Source organism: Megalobrama amblycephala, linkage group LG13 (genome assembly GCF_018812025.1).
Source record: "Megalobrama amblycephala isolate DHTTF-2021 linkage group LG13, ASM1881202v1, whole genome shotgun sequence".
Lineage (NCBI taxonomy): Eukaryota > Metazoa > Chordata > Actinopteri > Cypriniformes > Xenocyprididae > Megalobrama > Megalobrama amblycephala.
Genome location: NC_063056.1, coordinates 40,587,957 through 40,602,606, shown reverse-complemented (window position 1 = coordinate 40,602,606; position 14,650 = coordinate 40,587,957). Strand labels below are relative to the sequence as shown.

Below are 14,650 nucleotides of genomic sequence, written 5' to 3'. Positions count from 1 at the left end.
AAACCATTTTATGAGAGAGCTGAATAAAATGTGGTTCTTTATGGTTGACAAACATACAGTTTTATTTAACCCAAATATTTAAAAATGACTATATGTCTGGCTTAAAATGAACCCAAATGTTGGATATTAAAAATTCAGACACAAAATTACAAGAGGCAACAATAATAATCAAAGGTGAACATTTATTAATAAGAAATTTAATAAATGTTTATTGTTTAATTATTATTCAGTAAATGTATTAATAAATGTTCATTTCCAATATACTTCGGGTTCATTTTAAGCATCAAAACAGAATTTTTTAAGCAATATGTGACTTAAAAAAAAAACTACCCAGCAGGTTGGGTCAAACATTTAACCCAATCGCTGGGTTAAAACCACCCAATCGCTGGGTTAAAACAACCCAATTGCTGGGTTAAAACCACCCAATCGCTGGGTTAAAACAACCCAATCGTTGGGCTAAAACCACCCAAACGCTGGGTTAAAACAACCCAATCGCTGGGTTAAAATAACCCAATCGTTGGGCTAAAACCACCCAAACACTGGGTTAAAACAACCCAATCGCTGGGTTAAAACAACCCAATCGCTGGACTAAAACCACCCAAACGCTGGGTTAAAACAACCCAATCGCTGGGCTAAAACAAACCAATCCCTGGGTTAACCCTCTGGAGTCTGAGGCTGATTTGGGGCCTGGAGAAGTTTTGACATGCCCTGACATTTGTGCTTTTTTCAGTTGTTCATAAACATATAAATGACAAAAGTGTCATTACACTGTATTCAGCACAAACTAGGCTACCATAATATGTGAGGAACATGTATGTACATGTTTGTGTTTTTGAAGGAATAATGTTTATGCGTGGTTACTGAAAAAACAAAAAACTTAAGTCACTGAAATAAGGCCAAAATAAGTATATTAAATCTGTGTTCACAAGACTTTTGGGTATTGGAGGTTGTAGACTAGAGTTTTACTACTTTTACATCCAGATAAACACTTTTCAAGACAATAAATACACGTTTGAGACGATGAATGCATGTATTGCCTCTGAATTTGCGTCTGAATAGCGCTGGCTCCGTGGGCGTGGCCGCATTAGCAGATAATGAGCTGAATCACGGACTTCTGACATGGCTCTCTTTTCATACAGATTACATAAACACAGAAGGTTTGTTTTCGATTTCACTTAAATGATTTAAAACCTGACATCTTAACGTTTTTTTAGACATAAGTTAAACTTTTCTGTGATTAGTATTCACTAAGTTACAGTTCATTTTCTGAGAACTATCAGATTGGACTTCGTTCAGAGGGAGAGGAGAAATCACGCATCATGTTAGTTTTCTTTATTTTACAAAAAGCACAACATTGTGTTTTTACTCTGAGTGTACACAAATAAAAGAAGATATTCTATAGTTTCAATTGATATATTACTTATGTCTCTATGACAAAAAATGACGGAGTATTTTAAGTCTGTTTTGCTGCAATGTGAAAAAAAACCTGCAAAACGCGCCGGCGCGTTTTCAGACCTCAGAGTGTTAAAATCACCCAATCGGTGGGTAAAAACAACCCAATCGCTGGGCTAAAACAACCCAATCGCTGGGCTAAAACAACCCAATCGGTGGGTTAAAACAACCCAATCGGTGGGTTAAAACAACCCAATCGGTGGGCTAAAACAACCCAATCGGTGGGTTAAAACAACCCAATCGGTGGGTTAAAACAACCCAATCGCTGGGCTAAAACAACCCAATCGCTGGGCTAAAACAACCCAATCGGTGGGTTAAAACAACCCAATCGGTGGGTTAAAACAACCCAATCGGTGGGTTAAAACAACCCAATCGCTGGGCTAAAACAACCCAATCGCTGGGCTAAAACAACCCAATCGGTGGGTTAAAACAACCCAATCGGTGAGTTAAAACAACCCAATCGGTGGGTTAAAACAACCCAATCGCTGGGCTAAAACAAACCAATAGCTGGGTTAAAACCACCCAATCGCTGGGTTAAAACCACCCAATCGCTGGGTTAAAACAACCCAATCCCTGGGTTAAAACTTGCTGCCTCTCTGCTCAGTGTTTTGCCTGCCTGCTGTCTGACCTACGCTCGAAGCTTCGTGGAGTTTATCCTAAATCCTTCTCTTTATTCCTATTCACATAATATAACTTTCTTATTTTTCACTAGATTACTTAATCTATTGCATAGTATTACTAAACGGAACGATTTATTACTAGTAATCTACCAGCGTAATCACCTAGTGTTAGCCATAGCCCGCTAGCTACCGTCTATTTTTTTCCTCTAAACTAACCTTCCTTGTCGATCTAATGGCGGATTTATCCGATGTATGTTATTCTGATCTGTCCTCGCCAGACCGGGAAGCTGTGGAGACGTTGCTGCCCGGCATTCATCGATCCACCGTGAGGTACAGCGTCCCGCACATCACCCTTGCCCCAGGCACCGGCAAGCGACCGAGACATCTAGCGAGTCCCGTGTCCCGTGTGCGATGCAGCTTTTCGGACGGCGACGGACAGACTACTCTACAAAAACACGGTCAGTCATGTCCGACGATTATCATGTGTATTAAATGCAACATGTACAGCTTAGCTCTTTCTGTCAGCAGTGAGACTTACACATGTGATAAATGCAGGGATATTGTCAGGCTGACAGAGAGAATCTCAGAATTAGAGACACGCATCCAAACTTTAATTGAGGATAGTGAGAATGAAAGGGCCTTAGATACTGCTTTGGATGCGACTAGCCTAGTAAACACTGCACATTCGGTTCCGGTTGTAGAAGCCACGCAGCAGGCTAACTGGGTGACTGTGAGGCGGCATAATGGCAAGAACAAACACCACTCTTCCGTTCCGATTAGAACATCAAACAGGTTCTCCCCACTCAGTGACGCACCCACTGAGAATCCTGTTGAAAGTGCCCAAGTTATTGGCGATTCTATTACACGGAACGTGAAAATAGAGACACCAGCCACCATAGTCACATGTTTGCCGGGGGCCAGAGCACCTGACATCAAAGCAAATTTAAAAGTGCTGGCTAATGCTAAACGTAAATATTCTAAAATCATTATCCACGTCGGCAAAAATGATGTTCGACTTCGCCAGTCGGAGATCACTAAAATTAACATTAAAGAGGTGTGTGAACTCACAAATTCAATGTCTGGCCCTCTTCCTGTTCGTCGGAGTGATGAGATAGTTAGCAGGTTATCATCACTCAATGGCTGGCTGTCTAAGTGGTGTTCGCAGAATAATATAGGTTTCATAGACAATTGGAAAAGCTTTTGGGGCAGACCTGATCTGTTGAAAAGAGATGGTATTCATCCCTCCCGGGATGGTGCTGCTCTTCTATCTAGAAATTTGGCAAATAGTCTTAGAGCTAAACCATGACAAACCAGGGCCCAGATCAGGACGCAGACAAACTGGCTAAACCGACCGTCTGCTAGCCGCCTCACGTCACAGAACTCAAATAATTCACAGCACATAGAAACTCTTTCACCTAGATATTATCACATAGAGACTGTGTCTGTACCTCGAACTAGTAAATACAAAAAACTTCCGAAACCTTTTAAGGGTAAAAATTTTATTGATGTTCAAAAAATGAAAATCACAGATAAATTAGATAAACAAATGATAAAGCTTGGGCTACTGAATATTAGATCTATTTCTTCAAAAGCACTTATTGTAAATGAAATTATCACAGAAATAAACTAGACTTGCTGTGTTTGACAGAAACCTGGCTAAAACCAGACGATTACATTATTTTAAATGAGTCTAGTCCTCAAGGTTATGACTATCGACACAATCCTCGACAGAAAGGCAAAGGGGGAGGTGTTGCTGTCATTTATAGTAATATATTCAGAATCATTCAAAAGAATTTCAAATATAATTCCTTTGAAGTGATGGTGCTTTATGTAACATTATGTAAGTTGACATTTGTGCTGGCTACTGTATACAGGCCACCAGGGCACCATACTGACTTTATCAAAGAATTTGCTGATTTTCTATCAGAGTTAGTACTGGCTGCGGATAAAGTCCTTGTTGTTGGTGATTTTAATATCCATGTAGATAATAATAAAGACGCATTTGGATTGGCATTTGCAGACATTTTAAACTCTATTGGAGTTAGACAACACGTGTCAGGACCCACTCATTGTCGTAATCATACCTTAGATCTAATACTGTCGCATGGAATTGATATTGATGCTGTTGAAATTCTACAGCAGAGCGATGATATATCAGATCATTATTTAGTGTCGTGTATAATACAGTTAGCCAAGGCTACAAAACCACCACCCAGCCATAAATATGGTAGAACCATCACTTCTACCACTAAAGATTGCTTTATAAATAATCTCCCCGAGCAGTTTCATCGCCTTAGTATACCTGACAACTTAGAAGAACTCGATGCTGCAACAGAAACTATTGGCTCTCTCTTTTCCAGCACATTAGATGCAGTCGCTCCTTTACGTCTAAAGAAGATTAAGGAAACTAATCCAACGCCGTGGTATGATGAGCACACTCGGGCTCTAAAACGAGCTGTGAGAAAAAGCTGAACGTAGTTGGAAGAAAACAAAACTAGAAGTTTTTCGCCTTTCGTGGAAAGAAAAAATGATTGAGTACAGAACGGCTATAAGAAATGCTAGATCTACTTATTTTTCAAATCTCTTAATAGAAAACAAACATAATCCTAGGTATTTATTTGACAGAGTGGCTAAATTAACTAGAAACAGAGATTCAACTGCTGACGTTTCCAAAGAGCACAGCAGTAATGACTTTATGAACTTCTTTACTTGCAAGATTGACAATATTAGAGAGAAAATTATAAACATGCAACCGTCTACAGTTTCGCTTCAGACAGTGCACTGTAGTGTCCCTGAGGTAAAACTAGAATCATTCGCCGCTATAGGAGAGGAAGAATTATCTAAACTTATCAAATCATCAAAATCAACAACATGTATGTTAGACCCAATGCCGACTAAACTACTGAAAGAAATGCTTCCAGAGGTCGTAGGTCCACTTCTTGATATAATTAATTCATCTTTAACACTAGGATACGTGCCAAAAACTTTTAAGCAGGCTATTATTAAACCTCTTATTAAAAAACCTCAACTAGATCCGAGAGATTTAGTAAATTACAGGCCAATCTCGAATCTACCTTTTCTGTCAAAGATACTAGAAAAGGCAGTTTCAACACAACTGTGCTCCTTTTTAGAAAGAAATGGAATCTGTGAGGATTTCCAGTCAGGATTTAGACCATACCATAGTACTGAGACTGCTCTCGTTAGAGTTACAAACGATCTACTCCTATCATCCGATCGTGGCTGTATTTCTCTATTAGTGTTATTAGATCTCAGTGCTGCTTTTGACACTATCGATCACAACATTCTTTTAAAAAGACTTGAAAACTATATTGGCATTAGTGGAATTGCTTTGGCATGGTTCAAATCTTACTTATCTGACCGTTATCAGTCTGTAGTAGTTAATGAAGAGATGTCGTATCGATCACAAGTTCAATATGGAGTACCGCAAGGCTCAGTACTAGGACCGTTGCTTTTCACTCTGTACATGCTACCCTTAGGAGAGATAATTAGGAAGCATGGCGTTAGTTTTCACTGCTACGCTGACGATACTCAGCTCTATATTTCCTCGCGCCCTGACGAAACCTACAAATTCACAAAACTAACAGAATGCATAGCTGACATTAAAAACTGGATGACAAGAAATTTCTTATTATTAAATTCAGAAAAAACTGATATCCTAATCTTTGGACCAAAAACTTCCTCACGAAAAAACCTTGAATACTCTCTAACACTTGACGGGTGCTCCATTAAATCTTCGTCCTCAGTTAGGAACCTGGGTGTGCTCTTTGATACCAATCTTTCATTTGAAAGTCATGTTTCTAGTATCTGTAAAACCGCCTTCTTCCACCTAAAAAATATATCTAAATTACGACATATGCTCTCAATGACAAATGCGGAACAGTTGGTTCATGCATTCATGACCTCAAGACTAGATTACTGTAACGCTCTACTGGGTGGTTGTTCTGCTCGGCTTTTAAACAGACTACAGTTGGTCCAAAATGCGGCAGCTAGAGTTCTTACTAGAACCAGAAAGTATGACCATATTAGCCCAGTTCTGTCAACATTACATTGGCTCCCTATTAAACATCGTATAGATTTTAAAATCTTGCTACTTACTTATAAAGCTCTAAATGGTTTAGCTCCCCAGTATCTATGCGAGCTCTTGGTGCATTATAGTCCTTCACGTCTATTGCGATCTCAGAATTCAGGCCAGTTGATAATACCCAGAATATCAAAATCAACTGAAGGCGGCAGATCCTTTTCCTATTTAGCACCTAAACTCTGGAACAATCTTCCTAGCATTGTTCGGGAAGCAGACACACTCTGTCAGTTTAAATCTAGACTAAAAACACATCTCTTTGCTCTTGCATACACATAACACATTATCAATACATTAACATTTTTCAAATCCGTTAAAGGATTGTTACGCTGCAATAATTAGGTCGGCCGGAACCGAGAACATTTCCTATAACACTAGATATACCTGTACATCAGAATAAGAATGGCATCTACGCTAATATCTGTCTCTCTGCTTATCCTGAGGTTTGCCGGGTGCTGGATCCAGGCCGTATCCAGATCAGATGGAGAACCTGTGTCTGGACCTGACTACAATGTAGCCCAGGAGACAATGGGCCTACAGATCCAGTTCTGGCTGCATCTATAATTCAGATTTTTAAATCTCCGTATCCGCGTACATATATTTATATATATAATCTATTTTTAATCTCTATAATAAAAATGTATAATTCAGATTTTGATCTCCATATCCATTTACATATATTATATATATCTTCCAAGGGGTTTTTTCCCTCCTAGGACTTTTTTCCCAGTGTTAGCACGCTGGGTTTTTCTCCTAGGGGGTTTTTTCCACCCCTGGGAGTCAGCCGACATTGGCTTAATGTAGCACCATCTTGTATATGTTACATATTACCACGCTTGTTTGTACAGCTTATTTTTAACCACTTCCCTTTTTTCTGTGCTTCTAATATGTAAAGCTGCTTTGAAACAATTACCAATTGTAAAAAGCGCTATATGAATAAATTTGACTTGAATTGACTTAAAACAACCCAGTCGCTGGGTTAAAACCACCCAATCGCTGGGCTAAAACAACTCAATCGGTGGGTTAAAACAACCCAATCGCTGGGCTAAAATAACCCAATCGCTGGGCTAAAACCACCCAATCGGTGGGTTAAAACAGCCCAATCGCTGAGTTAAAACAACCCAATCGCTGGGCTAAAACAACCCAATCGCTGGGTTAAAACAACTCAATCCCTGGGTTAAAACAACCCAATCGCTGGGCTAAAACAACCCAATCGCTGGGCTAAAACAACCCAATCGGTGGGTTAAAACAACCCAATCGGTGGGTTAAAACAACCCAATCGCTGGGCTAAAACAACCCAATCGCTGGGCTAAAACAACCCAATCAGTGGGTTAAAACAACCCAATCGCTGGGCTAAAACAACCCAATCGGTGGGTTAAAACAACCCAATCGCTGGGTTAAAACAACCCAATCGCTGGGCTAAAACAACCCAATCGCTGGGCTAAAACAACCCAATCGCTGGGCTAAAACAACCCAATCGGTGGGTTAAAACAACCCAATCGGTGGGTTAAAACCACCCAATCGCTGGGTTAAAACCACCCAATCGCTGGGTTAAAACAACCCAATCCCTGGGTTAAAACAACCCAGTCGCTGGGTTAAAACCACCCAATCGCTGGGCTAAAACCACCCAATCGCTGGGCTAAAACAACCCAATCGGTGGGTTAAAACAACCCAATCGCTGGGCTAAAATAACCCAATCGCTGGGCTAAAATAACCCAATCGCTGGGCTAAAACCACCCAATCGGTGGGTTAAAACAGCCCAATCGCTGAGTTAAAACAACCCAATCGCTGGGCTAAAACAGCCCAATCGCTGGGCTAAAACAACCCAATCGCTGGGTTAAAACAACCCAATCGCTGGGTTAAAACAACCCAATCGCTGGGCTAAAACCACCCAATCGCTGGGCTAAAACCACCCAATCGCTGGGTTAAAACCACCCAATCGCTGGGCTAAAACAACCCAATCGCTGGGTTAAAACAACCCAATCGCTGGGCTAAAACCACCCAATCGCTGGGCTAAAACAACCCAATCGCTGGGTTAAAACAACCCAATCGCTGGGTTTGTCCATTTTCAACCCATCTTGGCTTGTTTTTAACCCAGCATGTTTTAGAGTGCTGCTCAATTATTATTGACACTCAATTATTAATAAAGGTTCTGTCTTTTGAATTGTAATGTCCAATCTGCTTTTTTTCTATACAATGTTAGTAGTATACTGTCAAGTTTCAAAAATAGTCCACTTTAGACATTCTACTAATACTCTAATGAGAGTAAAAGTACAGAGATACCCTATTAAAATATTACTACAGTAAAAGTATAAGTACTTATCAGTAAAAGTACAAAAATACTTGATTTTTAATGTACTTAAGTATTAAAAGTAAAAGGTACTGTTAAATGAATCATATATTTATTCTAGCCAGCACTAGTCAGTGTTAAACAAGTCAAAGGTTTTTGCGTGATTTGTAAGTGAATGTGTGCAGTTTATTTCACGAAGAGAAAGAAAACAGACTTACTTATTGAAAATTTGCTCGTATTGTCTTTTCCAGGTAGTAATTTCACTCCCCTTGATTTAAAATCCCCAGATCGTTTCACTGCTCAGGAAAAGAGAACAAACAAAATTAGGCCAGTTTTAATTCCATGTCGTTAAGATTTATAAAGCCTGCTGCAAAAATATATGAGCAATAATGTTAGGTAATTAGTTAGAAAACAAGTTGCTAAAATGTTAAAACAACACAGTTCATTTGAGTCAGCATGTATTGTGTGTGAAATATAATTATTTCATATTTCTTTACACGTATGTTTTGATCCTACAGTATATTAGGGCATGAATAATTTGCTTCCAATCAAATTAATTGAAAATAACTTGCTTTGATTCAAGTTCTGACAGGTCATCTTCCGTTCCTCGTTATAAGAAATCAAGTAATTCTTTGTAATTATAAAATGATTAAGATTAACAAGGTGATTAAAGATTTTTCAGATATTGCAGCCTGCATGTAATTACTTAGAGTAACAGGGTGAATCCTATGAAAGCTGTCCGGGTCAAACTTCAGCCCAAAATCAAAAGGAAAAAAAAAAAAACGACATTTTGCAAAAACGAAGCCTATTTTTAGAACCATTAAGATTCTTTGCATTATAAGGTAAGATGAAATTATTTATGTGCACACCAGTGGCGTAGCCACGGGGGGCCTGAGGGGGCCTAGGCCCCCTCATTAACATGCAGGCCCCCCCAGATTTCTGAGCGATTTTTATTTTTTATGTTGATTTACACTGATGCATATGCTGCGCGATAAAATGCAACAGCTGTTTTTAGACTTATTGGTTTGATTATTTCACGTGTTGCGCGTAGTCTCTGCTGTTATTATCTTTGCGCGTGAGACTTCATTATTATGCGGTGAGTGGCAATGTGAAGCCGCACCCGAGGCTTCCCGTTTCCAGGACGCGCATCTCAATGCAGTGAAATCCGGTGGATGCTCGAGCTCAGATACTCTCCATTCATGTTAACCAATAAAAAGTCGTTAGAGAATCAAGAACCTCTGACTGCAGCGCACACATCTTTCTTCTCGTCATTATAGTTAATTTGAGACAGTTTCCGTGGCGTTATTTGCTCTCGCTCAGATATTGCGAGTGCGGCTGTGCGTGCTCAAACTTTGTTCCATGTAAATCAAACATGCATTTTCTCTAGAATTGTCTTCTCTCCTGGATGTAATGTTGCTAGAAGAGGTCAGATGAGATCATGTAAGCCTATGTCGGTAAAATTCAGAAAAAATAACACGACTGTCCAATCAGCCGTTATAGGCTACTGTGCTCGTGGCGCGCACTCAAGAATTGCATGCGCAAATGCGCCGGCGCGCGCTGCATAATTACTTTATTATAGCTTTAAAAAAGCGCAATAGAAACTACGAGCAATGACCGTCGTTTGAAAATGAAATTGCCAAACATGCTATTTAAGTGCCTCAAAACTGTCATGCATGTTTTGTTGACATGTTTTAAAGCTATTGTTGTCCGATTTGTTGGCCTTAACGTCTTAAAAATGCACATATGTACACCAAGGAAACTAAATTTTTCGGGGAGCATGCCCCCGTACCCCCCTAGCAAACTACATTTTATGACCTCTGTAATTATGAACTCTGCGTACATGTTCTATAAATTCTATCTAATGAAATCTGAGGTAAACGTGTATTTCTACAAATGTGCGCACTTTGAGAGTAAAAGTTTGGATATGTAGTATGCACTGTGATCAAATATAAATGGGACCAAACGCGATTGAATGTAAAGGTTTATGTCTCGTTATTCTATTAATAACTACCGATTGATTTTGCATTTCTTTTATAAGTTAAGAATTATTAGTGTCATTGTAGTCATTATTAGTGCCACATATATATATATATATATATATATATATATATATATATATATATTATAGTAGCGGCCCCCTCATTTTTAGATGGGCCCCCCCAAAAATAAAATTCTGGCTACGCCACTGGTGCACACTAACATGACTAATGACAATTAACAACTAAGACAAATGAAATAGGAAACCCAAAGACATACCTAAAGAATCAGACCATATTTAAAAGAAAATCTATTTAAAATGTACCTTGATATTGAGCACTGAATCCTTTATGCCGATGGCTGTTGTCTGTTACGAAATGCAGCCGTAACCAGTTCTTGTTGCTGACAATGGGAACAGGAATATTAATTCCTGATAACCTGTAAACAAGATACAGACAGATCAAAACATTTACCTTCTACTACCTTTTTAAATCAGTCAGTCAGTGTCTTTTGTGAAACTCTCATGCAGCTCTGATCTACTCAAAGAATCTGGTTGACTAACCTTGGGTTACGATAACATACTTTAAATCATCAATAAAATGAGAAAAAATACATCATACACTTCAATTCAGGCTCAATAATGATGAATGTCTCAAACCGCAATATGAATCTAAACATTTCTCATTAGATTCACACAAAATCACATGATCTGAGATGCTATCCATCATTTGAAAGCACTTCACTCTTACTGAATGTCAACAACCCTATTTCTATAAATTCAAGAGAAAGATTGGAGATTAAGATGAAACTTGCAAAACATAACTGACAAGAAAACTGCTCAGCTGTGAAAGAGTCACATGATGGATGGATGGATGGATGGATGGATGGATGGATGACGGATTGATGGATGGATGGATGGATGGATGGATGGATGGATGGATGGATGGATGGATGGATGGATGGATGGATGGATGGATGACGGATTGATGGATGATGGATGGATAGATGGCTGGATGGACAGACGGACAGATAGACGAACGGATTGACAGACAGATGGATGGGATGGACAACCAAAACAATGGATGGATGGATGGATGGATGGACAGATAGACAGAGGGATGGACGGATGGATGGATGAATGGATTGACTGACTGATGGATGGATGGATGGATGGATGGACAGATGGATGGACAGATGGATGGATGAATGGATTGACTGATGGATGGATGGATGGATGGATGGATGGATGGATGGATGGATGGATGGATGGATGAGGGATGGATGGATGGATGGATGGATGGATGGATGACATGGATGGATGGATGGATGGATGGATAATGGATTGACTGATGGATGGATGATGGATGGATGGATGGATGGATGGATGGATGGATGGATGGACGGATGGATGGATGAATGGATTGACTGATGGATGGATGGATGGATGGATGGATGGATGGATGGATGGATGGATGGATGGATGGATGGATGGACTGACATGGATTGATGGATGGATGGATGGATGGATGGATGGATAGATGATGGATGACGGATGGACGGATGGATGGATGACAGATGGATGGATGATGGATGGATAGATGGCTGGATGGACAGACGGACAGATAGACGAACGGATTGACAGACAGATGGATAGGATGGACAACCAAAACAATGGATGGATGGATGGATGGATGGATGGATGGATGGACGGACGGACGGATGGATGGACTGACAATTGATGGATGGATGGATGGATAGATGATGGATGACGGATGGATGGATGGATGGATGGATGGATGGACGGATGGATTGACAGACAGATGGATGGGATGGACAACCAAAACAATGGATGGATGGATGGATGGATGGATGGATGAATGGACTGGCAATGGATGGATGGATGGATGGATTGACGGACGAACAGATGGACAGACAGATGGACGGATGACAGATGGATGGATGGGATGGACAACCAAAACAATGGATGGATGGATGGATGGATGGTTGATGGATGACGGATGGACTGAAAATGGATGGATGGATGGATGGATGATGGATGGACGGACGAACAGATGGACAGACAGATGGACTGATTGACAGATGGATGGATGGGATGGACAACCAAAACAATGGATGGATGGATGGATGGATGGATGGATGGATGGATGGATGGATGGATGGATGGAGGGATGGATAGATGGATGGATGGATGGATGGATAGATGATGGATGACGGATGGATGGATGGATGGATGGATGGATGGATGGATGGATGGACGGATGGATTGACAGACAGATGGATGGGATGGACAACCAAAACAATGGATGGATGGATGGATGGATGGATGAATGGACTGGCAATGGATGGATGGATGGATGGATTGATGGACGAACAGATGGACAGACAGATGGACGGATTGACAGATGGATGGATGGGATGGACAACCAAAACAATGGATGGATGGATGGATGGATGGTTGATGGATGACGGATGGACTGAAAATGGATGGATGGATGGATGGATGGATGATGGATGGACGGACGAACAGATGGACAGACAGATGGACTGATTGACAGATGGATGGATGGGATGGACAACCAAAACAATGGATGGATGGATGGATGGATGGATGGATGGATGGATGGATGGACGAACAGACGGACAGACAGATGGACTGATTGACAGACGGATGGATGGGATGGACAACCAAAACAATGGATGGACAGATGGATGGACTGATGAACAGACGGACAGAGGGGCGGATGGATGGACGAATGGACGGATATTTTTTAGCATTCCTGTAGCTCAAACAGTATATCATGTTGTTAGAAACGACAAGGGTCATGGACTTGATGAATGGATGGACTGATGAACTGATAAACTATAAACCTTGAATGCAACATAAGTCACTTTTGCTAAAACTGAAAATAATATGCAAAACATGTTTTCTTTATGATGTTATTGTACGGTACAGTGGCCCTATCTGGAGCAGACCCAATGGAGGACGTATTTGAAGCTTCGCATAAAATGTGACCTTTATAAATGACTGCTATTTACTGAGATGCAAATGACGGAGAAACTGCCGTCAGCTGTTGGCACCTGACACCGAACGATGTTTCCTCCCATCTGCAAACACCTCAAGGACTCAGCCATAACTTCATAACAGCCAATCGGCTGTGACAGTAAAACCCTATAGTAAAACAGAGCAAAAGTATTTCAAGGCTAAACCATTTCAGCCGTCAAACGACTCTTTCCCAGCAAAGCTCTGCCGTGAACTCCAACCCACTCGGCCTCGCTGTCTGTCAATCAAAGACAGAGCTGCAATTATTCAAGAGCGATCCGACAGTGGAATCGCTTTTTGAAGAAAAACATATTTCATACTTGAGTCTCAAACACTTGTCAGTTCTGTAATGTTGAAAAGGGCAAACGAGAGATTTTTGTGCGTTTGTAAAACGTCAAGGCATCAAGCCCACGCTGGAGGCTGGATCCAAACCTCAGTCTGACCTGAAAGACGACGGACTGAACACCGGTAAAATGTTTTGAGACCCACTTCAAGTTTGGCACCAGCAGCGTTCACCGCTGACCCCACGTCATCTGAACACTACGACTCACTGCCATGATGCTAGGGGGCTGAAGATGGTTGTCATTATGTTGCTATGGGGTTGCTAAAGCGTTATGGGTGGCTTATATGTGCTCAGGTCTCAAAAGCCCATTATTATTACTAATGAAAACTAAAAAAAAACGTAATAATATAAATAAATAAATAAACTTAATAGAATATAAAGAAATACATTTTTATGACTCTAATTAAGACACTAATTAAAAAGAAAATACTAAAACTGAATTTTTAAAAAAAAAAATGACATGAAACACTGATAAAATGAAGACTAAAAAAATTTAATAATAAATAACTAAATAAAAACATCCTAAAAGTCTTTGATATAATGTTTTTATCCTAGTAATAAAACACTAAAAAGAAAACTCTAAACTCTTTAAATACTAAAAATACTAAAAATAAAAATAAGTCCTAAAATATTAAAATTGGAAAAAAAAAACAACAACCTAGAAATCACACTATGATAAAGTGAATAAAATAAAATAAAATAAAATAAAATAAAATAAAATAAAATAAAATAAAATAAAATAAAATAAAATAAAATAAAATAAAATAAAATAAGTCTCCTTCAAGTCTTTGATATCCTGTTTTTTTAT

At 39.8% G+C, this 14,650-nt stretch overlaps 1 protein-coding gene across 1 annotated transcript in view; it reads right to left on the bottom strand.

The window, feature by feature from the left end:
- Positions 1-14,650, bottom strand: part of csmd3a (CUB and Sushi multiple domains 3a) — a 343,356-nt gene that overhangs the window by 240,729 nt on the left and 87,977 nt on the right. Inside the window, 2 exon segments of the mRNA XM_048153480.1 lie at positions 8,680-8,757; positions 10,764-10,876. Of these exon segments, the coding sequence (XP_048009437.1) occupies positions 8,680-8,757; positions 10,764-10,876 (191 nt within the window).